This window comes from Sminthopsis crassicaudata, chromosome 1 (genome assembly GCF_048593235.1).
Source record: "Sminthopsis crassicaudata isolate SCR6 chromosome 1, ASM4859323v1, whole genome shotgun sequence".
Lineage (NCBI taxonomy): Eukaryota > Metazoa > Chordata > Mammalia > Dasyuromorphia > Dasyuridae > Sminthopsis > Sminthopsis crassicaudata.
In genome coordinates, this window is record NC_133617.1 from 263351869 (window position 1) to 263375543 (window position 23675).

Consider the following 23675-nt stretch of genomic DNA (forward strand, 5'->3'; position numbering starts at 1 on the left):
TGTATATGGAATATATATGAATAAAATAAAATGGTACTACAAGGCTCATGTCCTTTCTCTTCTTAATGGTAACCTAACGTTATTCCTCTCTGGAATCCATATCTTTTGTGGCCATTTCATGCACCTGAGTTCCCTGGACTGGCTCTTCTATGCCTTTCAATTCCAAGCTAGGTAATGTAGTGGACACTGGATGACAAAAATAGTTGAGATCCAAAAATACTTCATAGTCTGGAATAGAGGGCCAAATATAAAAAACCTAATGGAATTTAAGGGGATAAAAGTTCGATATATAGAGTTAAAAATCAGTTTCCCAATTAAATAGTTCATGTGGAAAAGAACGGGTTGTTTTAATAGATTATAATCAATGTGATTCAGCCATCTGATATAAGGAGTCTAAAATATCAATGCAATCTTAGGTTGGCAAAGAAATAATCACATCCAGAATTAGGGAAGTTGGATCACATCTGGAGTATTATTTGAAATTTAGGTTGCTTCAAATTAGAAAGGAGATTGTTAAGCTACATATTATGCAAAGGAAAGACACCAGAATGGTAAGGAACCTCAAACTCATGCTATATAAGGATTCATTAAAGAAACTAGGACTTTTTAGCCCGAAGGAAAGTAGAATTGTAAGGAACATAACAGTTGTCTTCAAGTATTTGAAGGACTTGGAGAAAGTCCCTCAGCATGGAATACTGATTAGACTTTTGTTTCTTACTCCCAGACAGTAGGACACTAGTATCAGTGAATGAATGCTTAGACATAGACTTCTAAAAATTAGAACTGTCTCAAAGTAAAATTGTCCACCTTGAGAGAGAGTAGTTTACAGAGATCCTAACTAGTAATTTGGTACCTCTAGTTTGTGGGGTTAAACTTTGTTGGGAGTGCAGTAGGGGAGAAACTCATTTTGGTGGAAGTCGAATTGGATGATATCTAATGTTACTTTTAAATGATAGTTCTTGGTACAGAATTAACAATAACAAAAACTGACATAGATAATATTGTTACATCCTACACTATCATTTTTGAAACCCCATATTTAGTCTTGATTTCTTCACCCCCAAGTACCCAATGCCCTAAGAAAACTGAAAATCGAGCTCATTGGCCCAGATTCCACATTTCTGAGGACCTTAAGCTTGTTTGATGTCAAATTGGCAATAAGGAGAGACAGGTTAGGAGAGACATGTTAAGGCATCCAGGTGACTCAGAGGAAAGAATACCAAGTCTGAAGTCAGAGAGACCTGAGTTCAAATTTGGCTTCATTTATTAGCTCTGTTACCCTAAGCAAATTCCAACTGTGTTTGCCTCATCTGTAAAATGGACTAGAGAAGGAAATGGCAAATCACTCCAAAATCTTTGCCAAGGGTATCCCAAATGGAGTAATGAAGCATGAAGCATCAGATATGACAAAAATATTGGAGAGGAAGTGTACTTCACTAAATATTGATATACTCCTCAGTCACTTTTACATGGACAGTTCAGGTTGCTCTTTGGTCACTTCTTCTGTAAGACTGCCATTAATGTTTACTTTGATTATATCTACAGTAATTCCTTCCATATCTTAGGGGTGAGATGTGGGTGTCTCCATAATCTAGAAAATTACATAAAAATTTTTGGCTCTCCCTTCATATCAGAGAAAAAAATCAGAATGTGTTTCTTTTTCTTTTATGGGATATTTGCAGCACCTTATTGTAAAAATTGGGTTGAGTATTTGATCATAGGTTCTGTGTCCCCTGCTGGCCTTTTCATGTCTTCTGCAGCTTCCACAAAACTCAAAAAATTCTCATTTAATTCTTAGTGATGACCTGTGATATATGGAAACCACAATAGGGAAAATTATGATGTGGAAGGAATAACTGTAATTACACATTTGCATGACAAGGGTGGGCTGACAATTTCACCTTTATTTGTAAAATGAGGACAAAACACCTGTCCTACTTACCCCCTGGAGTCTTTGAAAAGATCATATGAAAATAATGCCTACCTACAACAACCCTCCTTTGTCAGTTCAGAAATGTTATACTCTAAAAATTTGAAGTATTAAAAAGCAATATAAATAAAATACACCCCAGATCAGCTATTATTATTATTTTTGTTGTTGCTATTATTATGATGATGATCATATTCCCTGGAATAGAGAACACATACTAATTTTAGCTTCTAAACATAAAAAGAAAATTATTTTTACCAAAGTTATTAATAATGACTAGGACATCATTGAATTATCATGAATTGCAAGTGCCAGTTTATATTTGCCTTTATGAAAATGAGTATATCTGCATATTCTATCATACAATACTATATAGACAACAATGTACATAGAGCAGAGGACAATTGTAGGCATTTCCATTGGCCCTCCCCCTTGGTGGGACAAATGTTTTAGTGCCCTTTTACAAGAACTGTTTAGAGTAATTGTTCCAAATATTACTGTAGCAGCAACTACAGTATATGGAAAGACTCAAAGGAAATGATCTCCCAGATCATGCTAATGTACCCAGGTGATGCTCCATTCATGTCTATATGAGTAGTGGTATTTTGAACCTTGTTCCAGAATGGTTCCACACACAATCTTGACAATACCAGGTAGGTCTAACTAACTACTAGGTGGTAGATGATTATTTGTTGTGTGTATTGTAGAGGAAATCTTTTTAAGGGATGGGTTGTATTAGGGGACTTGTGAAGCTCCTTTTAATTCTTAGATTTAGGGATTCTCAGTGGAGAATAGCTTTTACTAAATTCCATTTTTGGGTGCTTCATTCCAATGCATTTTCTAGAAATGCATGAATGAGAAAACATTCCTTTGAATGGAATTATATGCTTTCTTCAGGGAAATAGAGACGAATGTTTACCTATACCCCCAGTGGGAGAGAAAGGCTGATATCTAATTCCAAAAGCAACAAAAGAGGTGATTCACTTAATGGATTCAATGAATGTTTCAAAGCCCCATCACAGAGGGAATATGAAATAGGTTGTATGTTATAGTATGTGGGAAAATTTTTCTGTGAAAATAAAAAATTTTTTAAAATCTCAAATTAAGCTGAAGTTAAGTTTCCTCAACAAATAAATAAATTGAGAAAATGAGCTATATTATATCTAAGCTCCAATGTCTAATGTTTAAGTTCCAATAAACCACCATTTTTTTATTTAGAATTTTTTCCCACAGTATATATGCATGAGTAATTTTTTAATTTTATTTAGAATTTTTTTCACAGTATATATGCATGAGTAATTTTTTTATAATATTATCCCTTGTATTCATTTTTCCAAATTATTCCCTTCCTCCCTCCATTCCCTCCCCCCGATGACAGGCAATCCCATACATTTTACATATGTTACAATAAAACCTAGATACAATATATGTGTGTAAATACCATTTTCTTATTGCACATTGAGTATTAGATTCCAAAGGTATAAGTAATCTGGGTAGGTAGACAGTAGTGCTAACAATTTACATTCACTTCCCAGTGTTCCATCTCTGGGTATAGTTATTTCTGTCCATCATTGATCAACTGGAAGTGAGTTGGATCTTCTTTATGTTGAAGATATCCACTTCCATCAGAATACATCTTCATACAACATTGAAGTGTACAGCGATCTTCTGGTTCTATTCATTTCACTCAGCATCAGTTGATGTAAGTCTCTCCAAGCCTCTCTGTATTCCTCCTGCTGGTCATTTCTTACAGAGCAATAATATTCCATAACCTTCATATACCATAATTTACCCAACCATTCTCCAACTGATGGACATCCATTCATCTTCCAGTTTCTAGCTACAACAAAAAGAGCTGCCACAAACATTTTGGCACATACAGGTCCCTTTCCCCTCCTCAGTATTTCTTTGGGATATAAGCCCAATAACAGCAATGCTGGGTCAAAGGGTATGCACAGTTTGATAACTTTTTGGGCATAGTTCCAAATTGCTCTCCAGAATGGTTGGATTCTTTCACAACTCCACCAATAATAACATCAGTGTCCCAGTTTTCCCACATCCCCTCCAACATTCATCGTTATTTGTTCCTGTCATCTTAGCCAATCTGACAGGTGTGTAATGATACCTCAGAGTTGTCTTAATTTGCATTTCTCTGATCAATAGTGATTTGGAACACTCTTTCATATGAGTGGATATAGTTTCAATTTCATCATCTGAGAATTGTCTGTTCATATCCTTTGACTATTTATCAATTGGAGAATGTAAACCGCCATTTTTAAGAGAGGAAGAGTCATTTCTAGGAAAATGGTTTAGAACATTGAAAGGAGAATTGGCTCTAATCAGAGGACCTGACAAATCCCAATAAGATGAATGATGCTTGGCCCCTATGTCCTGTCTCTGATATGAACTATGTGACTTTGGGGAAATTTTTCATCTCCCTCACTGATACAAATGAAAGGCTTAGACTGGATAACTTCTGAAGTCCTTTCCAGGTCTCAATCTTTGATCCTGGGAGTTCTTACTTATGGCTTCAATAAGTGTTTGTTTTTTCTCTGATGCAAAATATGCAATCCAGTTTCTTTTCTTTTTTTTTTTCCCCATCAGTTAATATAATAGGAATTTTAGCCACCCCATATGAGTGATTTGATGCCAACTCTATTTAGATGACTGACACATTTAACTGAATTATCTGAATTGATTCAATGTTTTCAAGTGAGATAAAAAGAACCTAACCCAATCTTCCTATCAGTAGTACAAAAGGTATTCATTTATTGTACTTAAATCCATTAAAGTATTTTAAAGAAACTTGATAGTCACAATACCATGCAAAATTAACTACTTTTATTAATTAATTTTTCTAATGTTTAAAGCAATTCACATTGCTAATGAATGAACAAATGTAGTCTATTTTCTCAAATTAGGTCAATTGAACTTTTTATACCTAGCTTTGATCCCTTGGTTGCTTTATTTTACCTCACCCTTAAGTTTCTCACATTAACACATTCTTAATTTTCTTTTTTAAATGGCCTTATCTTGGTGCCTAGGTGTTATTTTCTTATGAACAAGTTAGGAATTTTTTTTTTTAAAGGTAAAAGGTAAAGTTAGGAATTTAAGAAGATACATTAACTATTTGCGGTCACTACAATGAAAGTGTCTTAAAACTTGAAAAAAACCCTTTTAATCCAAACTGATTAATTGAAGATTGATTAATATAGGAAGCTTTATAGGTTTATAGCTAGAAATGTTTTGGAAGCTTTGGCATTTAATTTCCTCTTTTTATATATGAAGAAATTGATAGAGATAATGAATGTCTAAGATAGAATTTGAACTCATATCTTCTTGACTCCAAGTTTAGCCCTCTATAAATTACTCCCATGTTGCCTCTCTGGGCCTCAGTTTTTGTAATTTATAAATGAGAAGGGTAGACTTGGTGACTTCAAAATTCTTTCCAGTGTTAGTATTAAAATCCTATGATTTTATAGATAAGGACAACTGAGATTCATATAGGTTAAATTGCTTGTCAAAGATTAAACTCTAATGTTTCGTTAGTGTCATAAACTACAGTGAACAGCAGCAGCATTTCAATTCAACTCTTCCTCATTTCCAAAAAGAAAGGTCTATTTTTGATACTAATTATTTTCTTAATTGGTAGCTGTATTCTATTTTACTCTGATTGAGAAGCAGTACTTGACTTGTGTCAGATTTGTCTGAATAATGTTGGTTTTATCCAGCTTGACTTAAGGAAATAAAACAAGCTGCGTGGTTTAAGATATAGTATATGATAATATGGGTATAGAAATCTATCTTACCCTGACGGAAACTAGTATTCAGGAAGGTGGGAAAGTGAGAGAAAAGAGGGCATACTGGGAGAGGGAGTTGGTAGTAAAACACTTTTGATGGGGGAATAGGGTGAAAAGAGAAAAAGAATAGGATTAATAGGGAGAAACACAACAATAGCAATTGTAAAAATAATTTTGAAGCAATTTACTCTAATAAGATTCAAACATATAGGGAACTGAGTCAAATTAGTAAAAAATAAATAAATAGATAGATAGATAGATAGATAGATAGATAAATAAAGGAACTAGTACCCAACTGGAAAATGATCAAAAGATATGAACTATGCCCAAAGGGCTATAATATAATGCATATCTTTTGATCTTAACAATACCACTATTAGGCAAGAATCCCCAAATAGATTTTTTTAAGTAGGAAAAGGACCAATTTGTATAAAAATATTTATAGTAGCTCTCTTCTCATGGCAAAAAAAAAAAAAAAAAAAAATTGGAAACAGGATGCCCATCAATTGAGGAATAGTTGAATAAATTGTAGTATCATATGATTATGAGTGGTATATTATTATATATAATGTAATATGTATGTATAATGTAATGTAATATATAATATATATATATATATATATATATATATATATATATATATATATATATATATATATATATATATATATATATATATATGGGAAATGATGAACAGAATGCTCTAAGAAAAGCTAGAAAGTTCTCCATGAACTCAAGCAAAGAAAATGTACTGTGTACAAAGTAATAGCAATGTTTTGGGATGATCAATTGTGAATAATTTTGCTATTCTCAGCAATTCAATGTTCCACAACTACTCTGAAAGACTTTGAAAATCCTATTCATATCCAGAGAAAGAAATGGATTGTGTCTGAATACAGATTGAAAGATACTCTCTCTCTCTCTCTCTCTTTTTATTTATCTTGAGTTTTTTTTTTTGTTTGTCTTTTTTAAGGGGGTGAAATCTATTCTTTCTTTCCCAACATGACTTTTATTGGAATTTTTTGCATAATTTCACATATGCTTTCTTAATAGAATATAGAGGTGTGGGGATAAGGGAGAGAACCTGGAACTCAAAATTTAAAAACAAATGTAAAAATTGTTTTAAATGTAACTGGAACAAAATAAGAATATTTTTAAAAGATTTAGAATGTGAAAATCTTGAGGCAGCTATTATAAAAAATGCTTAATAAGTTTTTTATTTATTTTATTTTTTGTCTGGAATATAGTAGCCATTCTTTAGTTGTTTTATTCTTTAGTTGTTTTATTTTATTTTAGTTGTTTTATTTTATTTTTTAGTTTTATTTTTTCTGGTTATATATGTATATTAACTTTCTTAATACACATTTCTTTATGAATGATGTTGGGAGAGAAAATTCAGAATAAAAGGGGAAAACCACAAGAGAAAAAAACAACAGAAAAAAAGATCAGAACATAGAATATGTTGATTTACATTCAATCTCCATAGTTTTTTTCCTAGATGCAGATGGTGTTTTCTATCCAGAGTTTATTGGGATTGCCTTGGATCACTGAGAAGAACCAAGTCTTTCACAGTTGATTATCGCACAATTTCCCTGTTGTTGTGTATAATGTATACCTGGTTCTGTTTGTGTTACTCAGCATCTCTTCATGTAAATCTTTCCAGGACTTTCTAAAATCAGCTTGTTCATCATTTTTTATGGAACAATAATATTCCATTACCTTCACATACCATAACTTATTGAGCCATTCCCCAATCAATGGAAATCTACTCATTTTCCAAATCTTTGCTACCTCAAAAAGAGCTGCTACAAGCATTTTTATACATGTGGGTCTTTTTCCCTCCTTTATGATTTCCTTGGGATACTGACCCAATAATAGCCCTGCTGAGTCACAGGATAAGCACAGTTTTATAGGCCCTTAGGCATAGTTCCTAATTGCTCTCCAGAATGGTTGAATCATTCAATAACTATCAATAATCCATTACTGTATTGGTTGTCCTACATCCAGTCCAACATTTTATCATTATAATTTCCTTTCATTTTAGACCATTTGAGAGGTGTGAGATGGTACCTCAGAGTTGTTTTAATTTTAATTTCTCTAATCAATAGCGATTGGAGCATTTTTTCATGACTATAGATGGCTTTAATTTTATCATCTGAATATTGTTTGTTCATATCATTTGACCTTAATGAGTATTTTTATAAATAAAGCTCTACTTTAATTTATATACTCTTAACCTCTAGATATATTGTGGGTTTTTTGAGATTCAATTATAGAGTTTTGCAGATTTATTTTCACCATATACACATTATTTTTGTAATCCTGAAACTTGAAATGTGTATTTGGTATGTGTATTGTATAATTTTATTTTAAAACATGGTGGTTGATTTTTTTTTTAATTGACTCTAGGATCTGGCATCTAGAACATAGGATACAAATGTAGGTGATTTTCAACACAATCTCAAGATCAAATTTCATGTATCTTTAGAAGTATGTGGTAAAACATAGATCTAAATGAAGTACATTATTTCATTCAATTGAGGCAAAATCTTAAGTGTCTTGCATATAATAGGAGCTGAATAAATAAAAATAGAGCATGTCCAGTTGTCTTTCAAATATCTCAAACTAGATATTCAGGAAACACATTAAGGGCAGCTGGGAAGCACAGTAGATAGAGTGCTAGCCCTGCATTAAGAAATATGGATCTTCCTGAGTTAAAATCTGGCCTCACAAATTAGTTACATGATCCTGGGTAAGTAACTTAACCCTATTTGCTTCAGTTTCCTCATCAGCAAAATAAGCTAACGAAGGAAATGGCAAAACTATTCCAATATGTCTACCAAGAAAACCTCAAATAGAATCATGAAGACTCAGATATAACTGAAAAATGATTGAAAAACAGACATCTTAAACTCCATATTTCCAATACTGAATTTTTTAATCATCTTATCTAAACCTTCCCCAACTAATAGTTTACCTTATATTATAAGGGGCAATACCATATTTCTAGTCCTTGAAGTTAAACCTGAGGCATTATTCTTGATTTTTTGCTATGTCTCACCATCATGTATCTCCCTCTTCTTGCCCCATTTCTAATCTGTTGCCAATCAATTTCTGTTTATTTCACTTCTGAAACATTTCTCAAATATACCCCCTTCTTTCCTTTGACACTGTTGTCACTGGTGCAGTACCAAATCATCTCACTCTTGGAAATACCCTGCTGATGTGACTACTTCCTTCAATCTCTCCCTATTCCAGTCTACCCTCTATTCAATCACTAAAGTGATTTTCCTAAAGCTAAGAACATATTCTTCAATCCAGTGATATTTGTTATTCTATGAGTAAGCCACTTGTTTTGGCTTTAGGCATTTTCTCTGACATTCCCCAAGCCTGCAATGCTTGCCTTCCTCATCTCTGCCTACTTGTTCCTCTGATTTCCTTTATTTCCCAACCTTTCTCAGCTCCTCTAAATTCTAGTGTCTTTTCTATCTTATTTATTATTATCCTATATCTAGCTTTCTTTGCATATATTTACTCATATGTTGTCTCCCTCTTTAGATTGTATGCTCCTTAAAGGCAGGGATAATCTTTTGCCTCTTTTTTGCATCCCTAGAGTTTAGTAGAGTGCCTGATCCACAGTAAAAGCTTAGTAAACTTTTATTGACTAACAGATTGACTAATAGCTCCTATTAGTTTGCAAAATACCTTACATATGTTATTTCAATTGATCCTCAGAATGATTTGTGAGAAGGGTTCTATTGATTATCTCCATTTTACAATTGAGGAAACTGAGTTACACAAAGGTTAATTGATTTGCTCAAGATCACATAGCTAATTAATGACAGATTTTTAACTCTGGTCTTCTTGGCTCTAGCCCAAAACTCTTAAGATGTCACTTAGCTAAGAGAGGATTAAATTAATTAAATTAAATTAAAAATTAAATTAAAAAATTAATTAAATTAAATTAAAAGTCATAAAAGCTTGTGGTAAGATTCAAATTTCCCTCCAAGTTCAATCTTAATGTGTCCAATCTGAAAATTTTGAGCTGAATTTGCAAGAGCATCCTGACTTGTTGTTATTCAATAAGAACACCTTAATTTATTGTTCTGATTAGAAAGTTAAGACTAAAATAATTAGGTCAATGATTGTTGATCATATCAGTCTATATACATGTAATCTAAGAGTTAGGATATTGAGGTCCCCAATTTCTCATGAAATGACTGGCTCTAGAAAAATCAAATAAATCCAATTTTCCATAGATAGAAAACTGCTTATTGTCTCTCTTTTTCCTTATTCAGTTTCCACAACTGCTCAGATAATTAGTCTGGTAAAACCAGTTTGACCCTGTAATCTAAAGGCTCACAAATCTTTAATGACTCCTTACACTGTCTATAAAATATTGGAATAAAATGTGAACATTTTGACAAAATATGAAATATTACATAAAGTGTCATAAATACAGTTCTTAAAATATTGTAATATTTTATAGTTAAATTCAAATATATAATTAAGTATGCATGAATAATTAAGTGTACACACATACATATATATATGTATGTGTAAATATATATATATATGTTTATATGTATGTGTATATATATATATACATAAAATCCTTAGTTTGTCATGGCTCTCTAATTTATTGTGCCAGTCTATCTTTTCAGCCTTGTTTTATTTTTTGTTATATACTGTGTTCCATCCTAACTGGACTATTAGCTGTCTGTCCAACTTACCCTGACCTTCCCCATTTCTATGATAAAATGTAGATCATTCTCCATATCAAGAAAGCTTTCTTTTCTCACAGATGCTTCATGAAATTCTACTCTTAAATTCCAGTTCCATTATCATGTCCTCCATGAAGCCTAAGGGACTACTAGGTGCCTCGTGGATACAGTGCCAAGTATAGAATCAGGAAGATTCATCTTTCTGAGCTTACTTAGCTGTGACCCTGGGCAAGTATTCAGCCCAATTTGCCTCAGTTTTCTCAACTGTTAAATTAACTAGAGAATGAAATGGAAAAACATTCCAGTATCATGGCCAAGAAAACCCCAGTGGGATGATGAAGTATTGGATATGACTAAACCTGAAGTCCTCTTAGCTTGAAAATACATCCTTCTTCATAAAGTTTACTATTGCTTTTTGTCAGGGCTTCTCCAGTGCCTTTAGTGCCTTGTAATCATTTGTGTTGTCTCAACCCTTATTAGATTATATGTTCTTTTTTCATCTTTTTTTTATTTTTCCTAGTGTTTAATTTAATTGGCATATACAGTAGGGAGTTAATGTGAATTGAATCACATTGCTGACTGTGAAGTAAGCCTGTTTACTTTCTGCTGTGATCTACTTCATCTTCTTTGTTAATGTTTTCTTAAACTACAGGCTATGGCTGTCTTTATATGGTCAAAAGAAATTCCACAAAACAGAATCTAAAAGAACTCTAAAATTATATAGTACATGAGGAAGTGCACACATGCACACACATATTATGTCATGGATATTTTATATAGATATGGGAAATTCTTAAGGCAAGAAATATTCTCCTCACAGAGATAGCAGTTTTTAAAAGCAGAAAAAATACACATAAATGTATATCCATGTATATATATATATAAAGTATATATCTATATTTATATATATATGCATATAGCCATCTGCATTCATGTACATGCATGTGTATTGACACATATTTGTATATATGCATTTTTTGGCTTTTAAAAATTGTCATCACCAGGAAAAAATAAGTTTCATAGAATACTTTTTGCCTTGCTCACTTCCCACATCCTATATAAAGTATGCAGATCATAAATATAATCCTTGCATCCTGTTCCTTATTTTTATTTATAAGCTCTTCTATTTCAGTTTCACTCCTCTATGTTTAAGTACATGCTCATTTTATTTTTATAGCAACTTGCAATAAATCTGTGAATACAAACCATAAACCTAAATTATAATACAAAGGTGCAAATAATATTGCAGGTGAATGTTGTAAACAATCCGTTGCTAGGAAGCTTTTTATTTAAAGCCTCCTGAAGCCAGTTTTGTTCCATGCTTTTAATTCCTTTGGTTTGGAAGGGGTTTGGTAGTACCATAATTTTAACTTTTCATAAACACAGCCTTTGCTTTGACACTGTCTCACTCCTTCCCTGCTTCACATTTTCCAGTCATTTCCTGCCAAGCCACATTTACTCTTTCTCATAGACAAGTCTTGCCAACTATCTCCTGGTTTCCCTTACAGTGAGCCCCTTCAGGTAAGCATCTAATGGCTCTTTGGATCTCCCTTCTCTTTGAACTGTGATGAGCAGAACAGTCTCCAGAGTTCTATGACCTGGGAATTTGGCAAAACCTTCCTTATACAATAAATCAAACTGACAACAAATTACTAGCTCTTATTTAGTCCAGCCTGATCTCAAATGCACATTGACTTTGGGAAATTCTCATTTAATTGCAGTCTTCACGTTGTTTATTTGTTCCAGAATACGAATAGTAAGTTTTTCTGACAGCAAACACACATATCTTAACATATAACAAACATGTGCATGTGATTTTATGTAGTTGGTGATTTCATGGGTATGGGGAAGTTGAGGTGTGGAAACTTTCTCCACATATAATTATTAGCAATTTTCTTTAAGTCAATATTGGAAAATTGCCTGGGAATTGTTATTGTTCTTATTTATTCTATTGGTCTTATATTACTTTTTGTGACCCCATTTGGGGTTTTCTTGCCAAAGATACTGAAGTGGTTTGCCATTTCCTTCTCCAGTTCATTTTACAGATAAGGAAACTGAGGCAAGCAGGTTAAGTGACTTGCCCAAATTTGCACAGTTACTAAGTGAAACTGAATTTGAATTCAGAGCCTGTCTTCATGATTGACACTTTATTCACTGTGCTACCTTGAACTGAACCAATGATATTATGACCTCCAGGCTAGCTCTCTATCCATTATACCATTAAATCATGTAACCTCTCAATGGAAATAATCTTTGGAACTGGATGTTCTGCCAAATCTAAAATTCTCCTTACACTCTGGGCTGCTCATGAACTGGACGTTTTGGAAGGTTTGCATTTACAAAAAAAAAAAAAAAAAAAAAAAAAAAAAAAAAAAAACTTTCACATACTCTGTCTCATTTGATCAGCAATCAAGTGAGATAAACAGGGATCTGATTTTTTTTCCCATTGGGCAGAGGAAGAAACTGACATTTAAAGAGGTTAAATGATTTGTATAAGGTTTCCTGCTCCAAGGAAGAAACTGCTTCTAATACTTAATACAGAATGTTAGGCTCTGGGAAAACTTGGACTTTGCTACTCAATATTTGTCTATGCAAATAGAGGCAAATTATTAATGTCACTGGTCCTTGATTTTTGGTTTTTCTTTTTATTATCAAAAGCAGAGAGAAACAATATCTAGAATCTCTATCTCATAGGTTATCGTAAGGCTTAAATGTGTGTGAAAGTATATGCACTGAGACAAAAACAAAGAATATATGTACTTTTATCTATTGATTGTCAGTACCTATGAATTCAAGTTGTATAGGTCTGGCTCCTTTACTAAATAGTCTCTGGTCCAATATTATGCATTATGCTTTCTACTTTTGTTTCATTCTTCACTTGGAGCTTGCCCTATTCATCACCTCTCCTTAAACAACTTCTTCCTTAATCTTAAATCTTTTCCTGTCTTTGGCCTTCTTTTTTGCTGTCTGTCTATGTGCCTTGGTCTCTGTCAGTCTTAAGAAAACTTCACTTAACCCTGACATCCTCTCAAGAAGGATATATTGTTATATTGCTCTCTTTCTTTTAATAGCTAACCCTGCAGGGTAATATTTGTCACTTAGAGACTCCATTTCTTCATATATAACTTGCTTCTTGACCCCTTGCAATCTGACTTTTGAACTCAGCACTCTAATGAAACTGCCACATCCAAGGTTACCAACGATCCTGTTTTTATTATCAAAAATAGAAACAATACCTAGAATATCTACTTCATAGGTTATTGTAAGGCTTAAATGAGATGATGAATCATAATTGAACATTCCATGATGTGCACTGAAGCCCAAAGTAGGGAAGTTTTTGCAGTTTACACACTAAGATCCCCAGAACTGTGGATTACTGACTATTCAGGAAATATTCATATTTTTGCTACTCAAATTACAGAGTGTGAAAGAGAGATGCATTCACCTTTTCTTAGTTCTCATCATTCTTGGACTTTCTGTAGAGACTTTTACTATTTTGATCACAGGCTCTCCTCCTCTTAAATACTCTCTCCTTCCTCAGCTTTATGACAATTCTCTCTCTTCATTCTCTGGTCAATGCACTCCTTATTTGTATACTTTGGAAAATTATCATTTATATCCCACTCCCCTGTATACTCTAAAGACTTTTTCTTAAGCCCTCTTCCTTTTCTAAGTTCTCTCTCCTTGTCGATCTTGTCAGTTCCTGTGGTTTCAATGATCATTTTTCTGCAAATTATTTTCATATCTACATAAACATCTCTCAACTTTCTCTTGAATCTACAGAGCTATATCAAATCATCAACTTCTTGCTCAACATCTCCACTGGGATATGCCACAGAAATATCAAATTCAACAAATCTAAAACAGTTTGTAATGTTGTTCACCCCTCTCCTTAATTTCCTTATTTTTACCCTTTTCAGCCACTGAGGTTTTCAAACTTTAGTCATGATCAACTCTTTATTCTCTGTCAAATTATTTATAAAATTGTGTCGACTCTACATGTACAACATTTCTCTTTAATTTCTTCCTTTTTTCCTCTATTTGCTTCCTTTGTGTTTTTCCAAATTCTTAATTTTATCATAGAATATTATTTCCTAGTATGGAAAGATAAAATTAAGAATTTGGAAAAACACAAAAGACATTTATATACATGCATACACATATAAATATAATAGATATATGGGGTGTTGGAGATTATGTATACATATATATATGTATACTGATAGAGCAAAATAAGCAGAAGAATGAATCTTGAGTGAGAAGAATATAATACCTCCAACAATATAAATGAAAAGATTAAAGGTAATAACTTTGAGAAAAGGAGAGAGATGAAGGGAGCTGATTCTTATTTTTATTAATCTCCCTTTCTTTAGAACCATTATGCATCTACAATTCATGTCACACAATTTATCATTTAATCATAATCTATCTTTAGTGTATATTAATTTGTTTGTTATGTATTTTAACCTTGTCTTCCCAATTGGAACCTAAAACTTTTGACATAAGAACAATATTTTATGCTTCTATTTTCCCAAAACATCCCTTATATATTATATATGTTTTATTATATGTTTGGCAAACATTAAATAATTGTTTAGCTAGTAGAAGAATTAAAATTGAATCAAGAGAGGAAATATTTTTAATCAAGTGAGTGAAAAATAAAGTGATGAAAATATTCTTCTAGGTCTGTTACATGTAAGTTTCTTAGGAATGAGCAATCTGTGAAAGTGGGGCATCCAAATAGGAAGTTGATGATATGTTTTATATAAACATGAATTAGACTGCTTGTTGAAAGGTAAGGAAGAAGCAGAATCCAATAGAAGAGATTCCAAATTAGAAGTTAGAGGAACTGGGATTGAATCCTGATTTTGCTTCTTAACTATGTAATTCTTAGCATCCTCTAAGTCTCAGTTTTTCATATTTGTGAAAGTATAGGGAGTTGGACTAGATGGTCTGAGTTTCTTTCCTATATCTCTGTCTTTGATTCTAGGAATGGAAAGAAAGAAGGAAACTCAGAGACAATGGGGTTTTTAAGTTTAAGTGAATTAGGGGCTACAGTAAATGGATAGAAGAGAATGACAAATTTAGGGAGGTAAAATAATATGGAAGGCAATGGCACCATTAACAGTTATATAAAAATTTAGAAGGGCAGTCAGTTCATGAGGGGATAGTCCAACCTTAAAGATGTTGAGTATTTACTTAAGGGTGACAAGGTATTGCAGTAGACAAAATGCAATTCTTGGAGCAAAAAAAGATCTGGGTTTCAATTCAGTCTCTGACACTAATTTCTCTCAGCTTCAATTGTTATCACCTATAAAAGGGGCATAAGAGCCTCAACCTCCTAAATATGCTGTCAGGATTAAATGAGATATTGTTAAAGTGCTAAGCACAGTACCAGGCATATAGTAGATACTTTATGAATCTTTCCTTAATAAATTCTTCCCATTCCATTTTTCTTTCTTTGTCTTTCCCCTTTCCTTTTCCCTTCCCCTTCCCCCACCTCATCCTCTTCCCTTTCCTCTACTCCTTTCCCTTTCCCTTCCCTTTCTTTCCTTTCCTCCCCCATTTAGCTTTTTTTTTTTTTTTTTTTTTTTTTTTTTTTTTAATCTAGGTCACTCTTAATTCTACATCTATAAAATGACTAGGTAGATTAGGTCAACTTTAAAGCCCCTCCCTTCTAGTTCTAAGTTCTTTCTAGCTCAAAAACACTGTCTTGTTCAGTCTTCAATTATGATATCCTAGCCAAAAGTTAACTTATAAGTTAACACTATTAACAAGTACCTCCATAGATAAACATTCCAAGACCATTAACACAATTTTATTTTTATTTTTTTATAATAGTTTTTATTTACCAGATATATGCATGGGTAATTTTACAACACTGACAATTGCCAAAACTTTTGTTCTAAATTTCCCCTCCTCCCCCCCCAGATGGCAGGTTGACCAATACATATTAAATACGTTAAAGTATAAATTAAATACAATATATGTATACATGTCCAAACAGATATTTTGCTATACAAAAAGAATCAGACTTTGAAACAGTGTACAATTAGCCTGTGAAGGAAATAAAAAATCCAGGCGGACAAAAATAGAGGGACTGGGAATTCTATGTAGTGGTTCATAGTCATCTCCCAGACTTCTTTCTCTGAGTGTAGCTGGTTCAGTTCATTATTGCTCTATTGTAACTGATCTGGTTCATCTCATTGTTGAAAATGGCCACATCCATCAGGATTGATCATCATATAGTATTGTTGTTGAAGTATACAACAATCTCCTGGTCCTACTCATTTCACTCAGCATCAGTTCACATTAACACAACTTTAAAGGAGCATAATTTTATTGCTAAAGTCAAAGATGGATGGGAAATTTTAAAAGTACTGCTACTTTGAGAAAATCTTACATTAAATTTAAACATTTACTTGAATAAAATTAGGTGTCTCATTTCTTAGCTTGGAATATTGTAGTTCCCCCAAGAATAACAAAATTGCTTTTACCATTTTGTGATTAAGTTGGTTAAAAAAAAACAATGAGTGTTGACGTAGGTAATGATGCTTTTCTGCACTCATATAAGTCAAAACAGCTTTCATTTCAAGGAAGAAAATTTTGGCAAGTATTAAATGCACAATAATGGTTGTGTTTGAAAATAGCAATTAAAAGAAGTCTTTTTAGGGTAAAAAATGCTTAAATGCACATTTATTTCTGAATCCAGATTAGTTAAGTGGAGAAATATTTCTAGTTACTTGGACAAATACAAAAGTAATTTTTAAAAATTTTAAAGTTTCATAACTACATGTTTACCTAATGATTAGTGGTGGATTTTTTTTTAATTCAATAGATTAAGAAAAAAAAATTTTAATGAGGAAATTTAGTATGAAGAATTTGTGTTTAAGTTGACAGAGAAAAAGAAATTATAACGTCTAGTCTACATCTATGTCCAATTTCTCTCCTTTCTGTTTTTCCATTTCTGTGCTAAACTGAAATTTTATTTCATATAAAGATATGCATTTACATATCTTTAAACACTTCATTACATCACTAATCTGACAATGTCTTACAACTAGAGTCACTAAGTATTAAGGTCATAAAATTCAATTCTTCCTTTGACTCCAGGAAGGCACATTTAAATCACTTCATTTCAGGGAATAAGAAGAGACTTTCTTCCCTCTACTTTTCTACTCCAATATCATTGTGGGGCAATCAGTTATCTAAAAGAATACCCTATGCTCTTCTCTCCCCTCATCAACATACACCCTAACCATGTTTCTCGTTGTGTTGTGTGCCATTCTACACATAGTTCTACTCTTTGTCTACTATTTCTGTCTAAGGTCTTTAAAAGGTAGGAGATCTCACCTAATGGTAGAATAGGTACATTTCTAAAATCTCTAAACAGTACTGTAGTGACATCTAAGCAGTCTTGGATATACTTGAGAGGAATATACATTGCCAAAATTACTGATGTGCAATTCTCATATATTACCATCTAGATCTTTCCTTTTCTCTTGAATCCTTCCCACTAAATTAAGAGAGAAAAAGACAGAGACATACAGAAAGAGACAGAGAGACAAAGACAGAGGAAGACAGGGGAGGGGGGGAGAGGGAGGAAGGGAAGGAGGGAAAATTATATAGATATAATTGCACATTAATTCATATTAAAATTCATCATAAAATTACATAAAACAAATAATTGATATCTATTTATATAACATTTTTTAGATTTACAAATCCCTTTACAAATATTATCTCTTTGTAGCTTCATAGCAACTCTGAGGAAGACACTAAACTTATTTCCATTTTTTAGGTGGTAAAACTTATGCATGGAGGTATTAAAAGTTTTGTTCTTAGTTACCTCACTTTCAAGGTCATAGTTGGGACCAGATTCTGCTGACTTCAAATCCAGCATTATTCACTATCTAGGGCTTCTTAAACTTTTTCCATTTACAATACATTTTCACCTGAGAAATTTGTAAGTGACCATAGGGGTGACAGTAAGTCAAAATTTCTGGCTCTCAGATAAAGTTATAAGACCCCATATGGAGTCACAAACCACAGTTTAAATGGAGCTAGGCACTATGCAATACTTTTGCCTCTTAAAAAATGAATATTTTCCCACAGAGTCATATTTTAGTCTGGCTAGCAAAGGCTGAAAGTATTACTACTTAGAAGAAAAATTTGGTGTGTTGAAAGGTGATGGATTTCTTTTCTTTTTCTGTAAAATAAGAACATCTTATAAACGTTGCAAGATCCATTTATTTCTGGATGTTGGTAAATCATTTCAGTAATTTCACATTGTATATCATATCAGGTTTGCAATGTGTTTGCTCCATGGAAAACTTGTAAAACATTTAGTATAAATAGAAAATTATCCCAGTTTTACAGATGAAGAAACTTATTTTGAGAGTTAGAAGAAAGAGAGAATAAGTGACTGAGGGTTTTTTATATTAGGGCATTCTTAGATTTAGGAGTAGGAGGTTCTTTGGGGATCATTAATTCCAGTTCCCTCAGGCATTTAACCTTGATAAACAGACTTGTTGCTTGTGCCCTTTTCACTGCAACTTTCTATCACTTTAACTGATTTGCTCATAAGTTAACCACTTTCTTAGTGTCTAAGGAGGAATTAAAATCCAACTTTCCCCATTATTTATAGAGCTTCATCCCTAAAGCCATACTCTTGCCAATGAGAACAGCAATATGAAAGAATGCTGAGAGAATAGCTTGTCAAACACAGAGATTATTGCTTTAAAATCAAGAATGTGAAGGGCCAAGATATGATGAAACTTTAAAAGGCTTCAGGAAACAGATCATGAATATCTGTACTGAGCTATTTATGGGACCATTGAAGCTAAATGCAGTGGGTCAGCTAAAGCCCTGAATGTGGAATCAGGAAAATTCATTTTCATGAGTTCAAATCCAAATTCAGGTACGATAGCTGTGTGATTCTGAAGGAGTCACTTAATCTTATTTGCCAATATTTTCTCAATTGTAAAATGAACTGGAGAAGGAAATGGCAAAACATTCCAGAATTTCTGTCAAGAAAGCCCCAAATGGAGTCATGGAAGTCAGATATGAATGAAAACTACAGAGCAACAAAAGCTTAATGAAACAATTCCTCAAAAAGATGGACAAATGCATTTCAAACTAGTTCTAACCTTAGATTTAGTTTAGAGTTCCCTTTAGCTGTTTGTAGGTATGACTTAGCTTCTAAAAAATAAAATGATTACTGGTACTAGAAGTAGCAAGGGAAAGAAAACTAGAGTCAAAGAATCTCATTTCAAAACCCAGATTTGACATGTACTGCTTTTGTCTGTAAATAAGTCACTTTAATCTCTTTGGTACTCAAATTTGTCTTCTGAGCTTTTGGACTCAACCTAAAGGTTCTTTCTGGTTCTAAATCTATGAGCATTCTAATGTAAAGGACCCAAGAATCTGTTCTCTCATTTGTATTCTTGCTTTTGCCTTCCCTTTCAGGCACTATTCCTATACCCTTTAGTGCCCAGGAAAGCCATTGCTCCTCTTGCTTTCTCTAAAATGACATAATAATGCAAGCTTGTTTCAATAAATGAAACTGATGGAACGAAACAAAACCTGCTTCCATGTCCCATTGAAAATGAATTAGTACAGGAGTTTATGGTATGTGAAAGCCTTACACTGTTAATATTTGCTCAGGCCGCATACATATGGTTAAATAAATTGGTCAACAAACATTTAGTTAGTAAGTACGTATTCATCTAAATCCCAAGGCACTGTACCAAACTTCCAATTCTTTACACTCCTAAGACTCTAGCAATATGTAGAGATAAGGTTTTATAGAACACATGTACTATAATCCCTATAAAATCTTCTTTAAAATTGACTATTATATCCTTTAGTTGGATCCCCTAAATACAATGATAATAGTATTTAAATATATTTTTTCTATAGTAAGAGAAGTAAGCTTATTTGGAAGGGGCTAGAAATTTTCATTTCATGAGATACAATCAGCAATGAGAAAATTGACTCAAAGACTCCCAACTAGATTAATGAAGTGGCCTGCCTGGAGGCCCTGATGGGAAAACTGAGTATCATACATGATCTTTGAGCCTGTGAATCTTCCAAGGAAAGTTTGGAAATCATCTTAGGGATCTCCTTCATTTGTGAGAAGGAAAACGTTTGACGATTGTGTTAGTGTGAAATCCAAGAAATAAACAAAAGGAAGGGATTTCTTAAATGCAGTTATTTTCCTTATAATTGTACAAATTCCATTTATCGAGGGCATAGTCAATATAAGTGGAGTTGTAGAGGAAAATCTTTAGCAAAAATGTCATGGATGCAATTATTGATGGAATCGTGAATTGATTTCAACCATTCTGGAGAGCAAATTGGAACTACACCCAATGAACTATTAAACTGTTCATACCCTTTGATCATCCAGCAGTGTTTCTGATGGGATTATATCCCCAGATTATAAAGGAGGGAAAGGGACCCACATGTGCAAAAATGTTTGTGGCAGCCCTTTCTGTAGTGGCAAGAAACTGGAAATTGAGTGGATGCCCATCAGTTGGAGAATGGCTGAATAAGTTATGGTGTATGAATGTTACGGAATATTATCTTATATAAGAAATGATCAGTATGATGATTTCAGAGAGGTATCGAGAAACTTATAGGAACTGATGCTAAGTAGAGTAGAACCAGAATAACATTATATATGACAACAGCAAGATTATATCGTGATCAATTCTGATAGGTGTGGTTCTTTTCAACAGCAAAGTGAATCAGGCCAGTTCCAATGGTCTTATGATGAAGAGAGCCATCTGAACAAGACAGACAACTGTGAAAATTATATTTCCACTCTTTTAGTTGTTGTTTGCTTGCATTTTGTTTTTTTCTCATTTTTTTTCCTTTTTGATCTGAATTTTCTTTTGCAGCATGATAACTGTGGAAATATTACATGCACGTGTTTAACCTATATTGGATTATCTGGTGCCTGGGGTAATAGGTAAGAGGTAGGGAGAGAGAAAAATTTGGAACACAAGCTTTTGCAAGGGTGAATGTTGATTACTATCTATGAATATGTTTTGAAGTAAAAAAGCTTTAATAAAAAAATTCATGCAATTAAAATACAGTCTGAGAAAGGATGTTGCTGATACAAGTGAAGTGATTGACCACTGTCTAGCAGGTAGTTCAACTCCTTCCCATTTTCCCCATTTTGGAGTTACTAATATAAGTTAAATTTCCTGGAGAAATAAGGTTTCTTTTGATAAATAAAATGTATTGAGTTTTAGTTATTCCTTGTTTGTCTGTAGGAATGAGACACTCTCATGGCTCCTATCCTCCAAATCATCATCTGAATACAGTGTTCGTAGTATTTGAAGTTTCCTTAAATGACCAAAGCATTTTGGACAAATTTTGAGAAGCAAATATCATCATGGTTTTTTGTATTTTTTTAGGTGACTTGGGAAAACCTGAAGGAAAGTGAACATAGTTAACTTCTTTGTAAAGAACTTAAATCTCTAAAGGGAGAGATCTTAATTTTCCCCTCTGATTCTTCACTATTTGGGTAAATTGTTGGGTTAGATCTTTAGCATTCTAATTACTCTTGAGAGGATGCTGAGCTCTATCTGTGAAATATGGTTATTAGAAGAGAATAATGAGAGGAAACATTCAGTTTCCTTCTCTATTTAGCCAAATTCATATCTTCTAAATGAGGACAAACCAATCCTTCCCTGAGATTGGGTATAATATCCGTTATTTTCTAAATTTCACAAATAAGCAATTTAAGTGGGAAAGGAAAATTTAATATCTAAGCTTGTAATGTTAAATACCATATTGGAATAAAAGGGATAAGATTAGGAATTATCTTTTTATTAGTGTGAGAAACTCTGAGATGAAGAAATTTCTCTATAAAAACAGGCTGAAAGGCAAGATCACTAGTGCAATGATATAATACCATCCCTGGAGTCAGGATTCCCTGAATTCAAATCCAGCTTCCCACACTTAAACCCTTACTAGTTATGTAAATATGAGAAAGTTACTTAACCCCAATTACCACACACACACACACACACACACACACACACACACACACACACACACACTTAAACAAAAAACAAAAACCCACCAGGTTGATCTCTCCTTTGCAATTTAGAGAATTGCTTAAAGAAATTAAATAACTTTGTCCTGCCAGTTTATATTTAAGAGATGGAATTTGAACTCATCTTCCTATCATTCCAAGCCTAGCTTTGTCTTCACTGTGACAAGCTGGCTCTCTTATTAGACATAAAATAATGTCAATTTTGCAGAAATTTTACAAGATCAATCTGCCATTAAATGGATGCTTTTCTGTTCCTTCCTTTTATTGACTTTTTTCACTTGTAGGTTTTGTGTACAGAACATTATAGTCCAAAAGAAGATCTTTCATTGCTCCTAACCCTGAAATCATCTTTTGGGTACAATGTTTTTAGTGTTTAGAGTTTCCTTAAATGACCAAAGAATTTTGGACACATTTTGAGAAGCAAATGTCATGTTTTTTTGTACTTTTTAAGTGATTTGGGAAAACCTGAAGGACAGTGTCCTTTGGAATAGATTCTCTTGTGGCATAAAAGACATCCATATTACTACTTACCTCAAGTAAAATCTTTCTGTATTATCTTTTTTTTTTCCCCACTGCAGAATATATGAGGTACATTTGCTCTACAGAAGGTTGGAAAGTACCAAGTCAGAAGGATTTCCATAAAATTTTCACAACAAAGATAGAAAATGCCCGGTGGAATCTAAAACACAGCATATAGAAAACCTCCTGAAGACGCACCCTTCTCTCTTCCCATCATTCTACTCTGTAACACGTTAGCCCAAAAGAAATTTAGATAATTAAATAAAAGGAAGGTTCCAGGCTGTAATTTCATACTCTGCAAATAGAAAGACAAATGTTTACACTCTAAAATATTTTATAAAATGTTCCACAATGTACAAGCATAAGCCAAGTCATATAGCCTCCTGATTCAGCATTTCCTCATAACATCGTTATTAAAGTTCAACTATACTTAATGTGATATAATTTCTAAGAGTACTGACCTTGGAAATCAGGAAGATCTGAATTCAAGTTTTCCCTCTCCCTTTCACACAAGTTGTGTGACACTGGGCAACTGTCTTAAGCTTTTAGGGACAAGGCAATTTTCTAAGGTTTCACTATTCTATGTCATTTAGTGATTTCATCAGATCTCATAGATTCAATTATGTCTCTGC

At 33.1% G+C, this 23675-nt stretch overlaps 1 protein-coding gene across 4 annotated transcripts in view; it reads left to right on the top strand.

Annotated features, from left to right (window-relative positions):
* LOC141549279 (uncharacterized) overlaps nucleotides 1-23329 on the top strand; it is a 165652-nt gene extending 142323 nt beyond the window's left edge. For all 4 annotated transcript variants that reach the window (XM_074278708.1, XM_074278707.1, XM_074278709.1 and 1 more), the window contains one exon: nucleotides 23103-23329. In XM_074278708.1, coding sequence (XP_074134809.1) covers nucleotides 23103-23221 — 119 coding nt within the window. In that variant the 3' untranslated portion in view covers nucleotides 23222-23329. The remainder of the gene's footprint in view (nucleotides 1-23102) is intronic.
* Nucleotides 23330-23675: the final 346 nt, after the last annotated feature.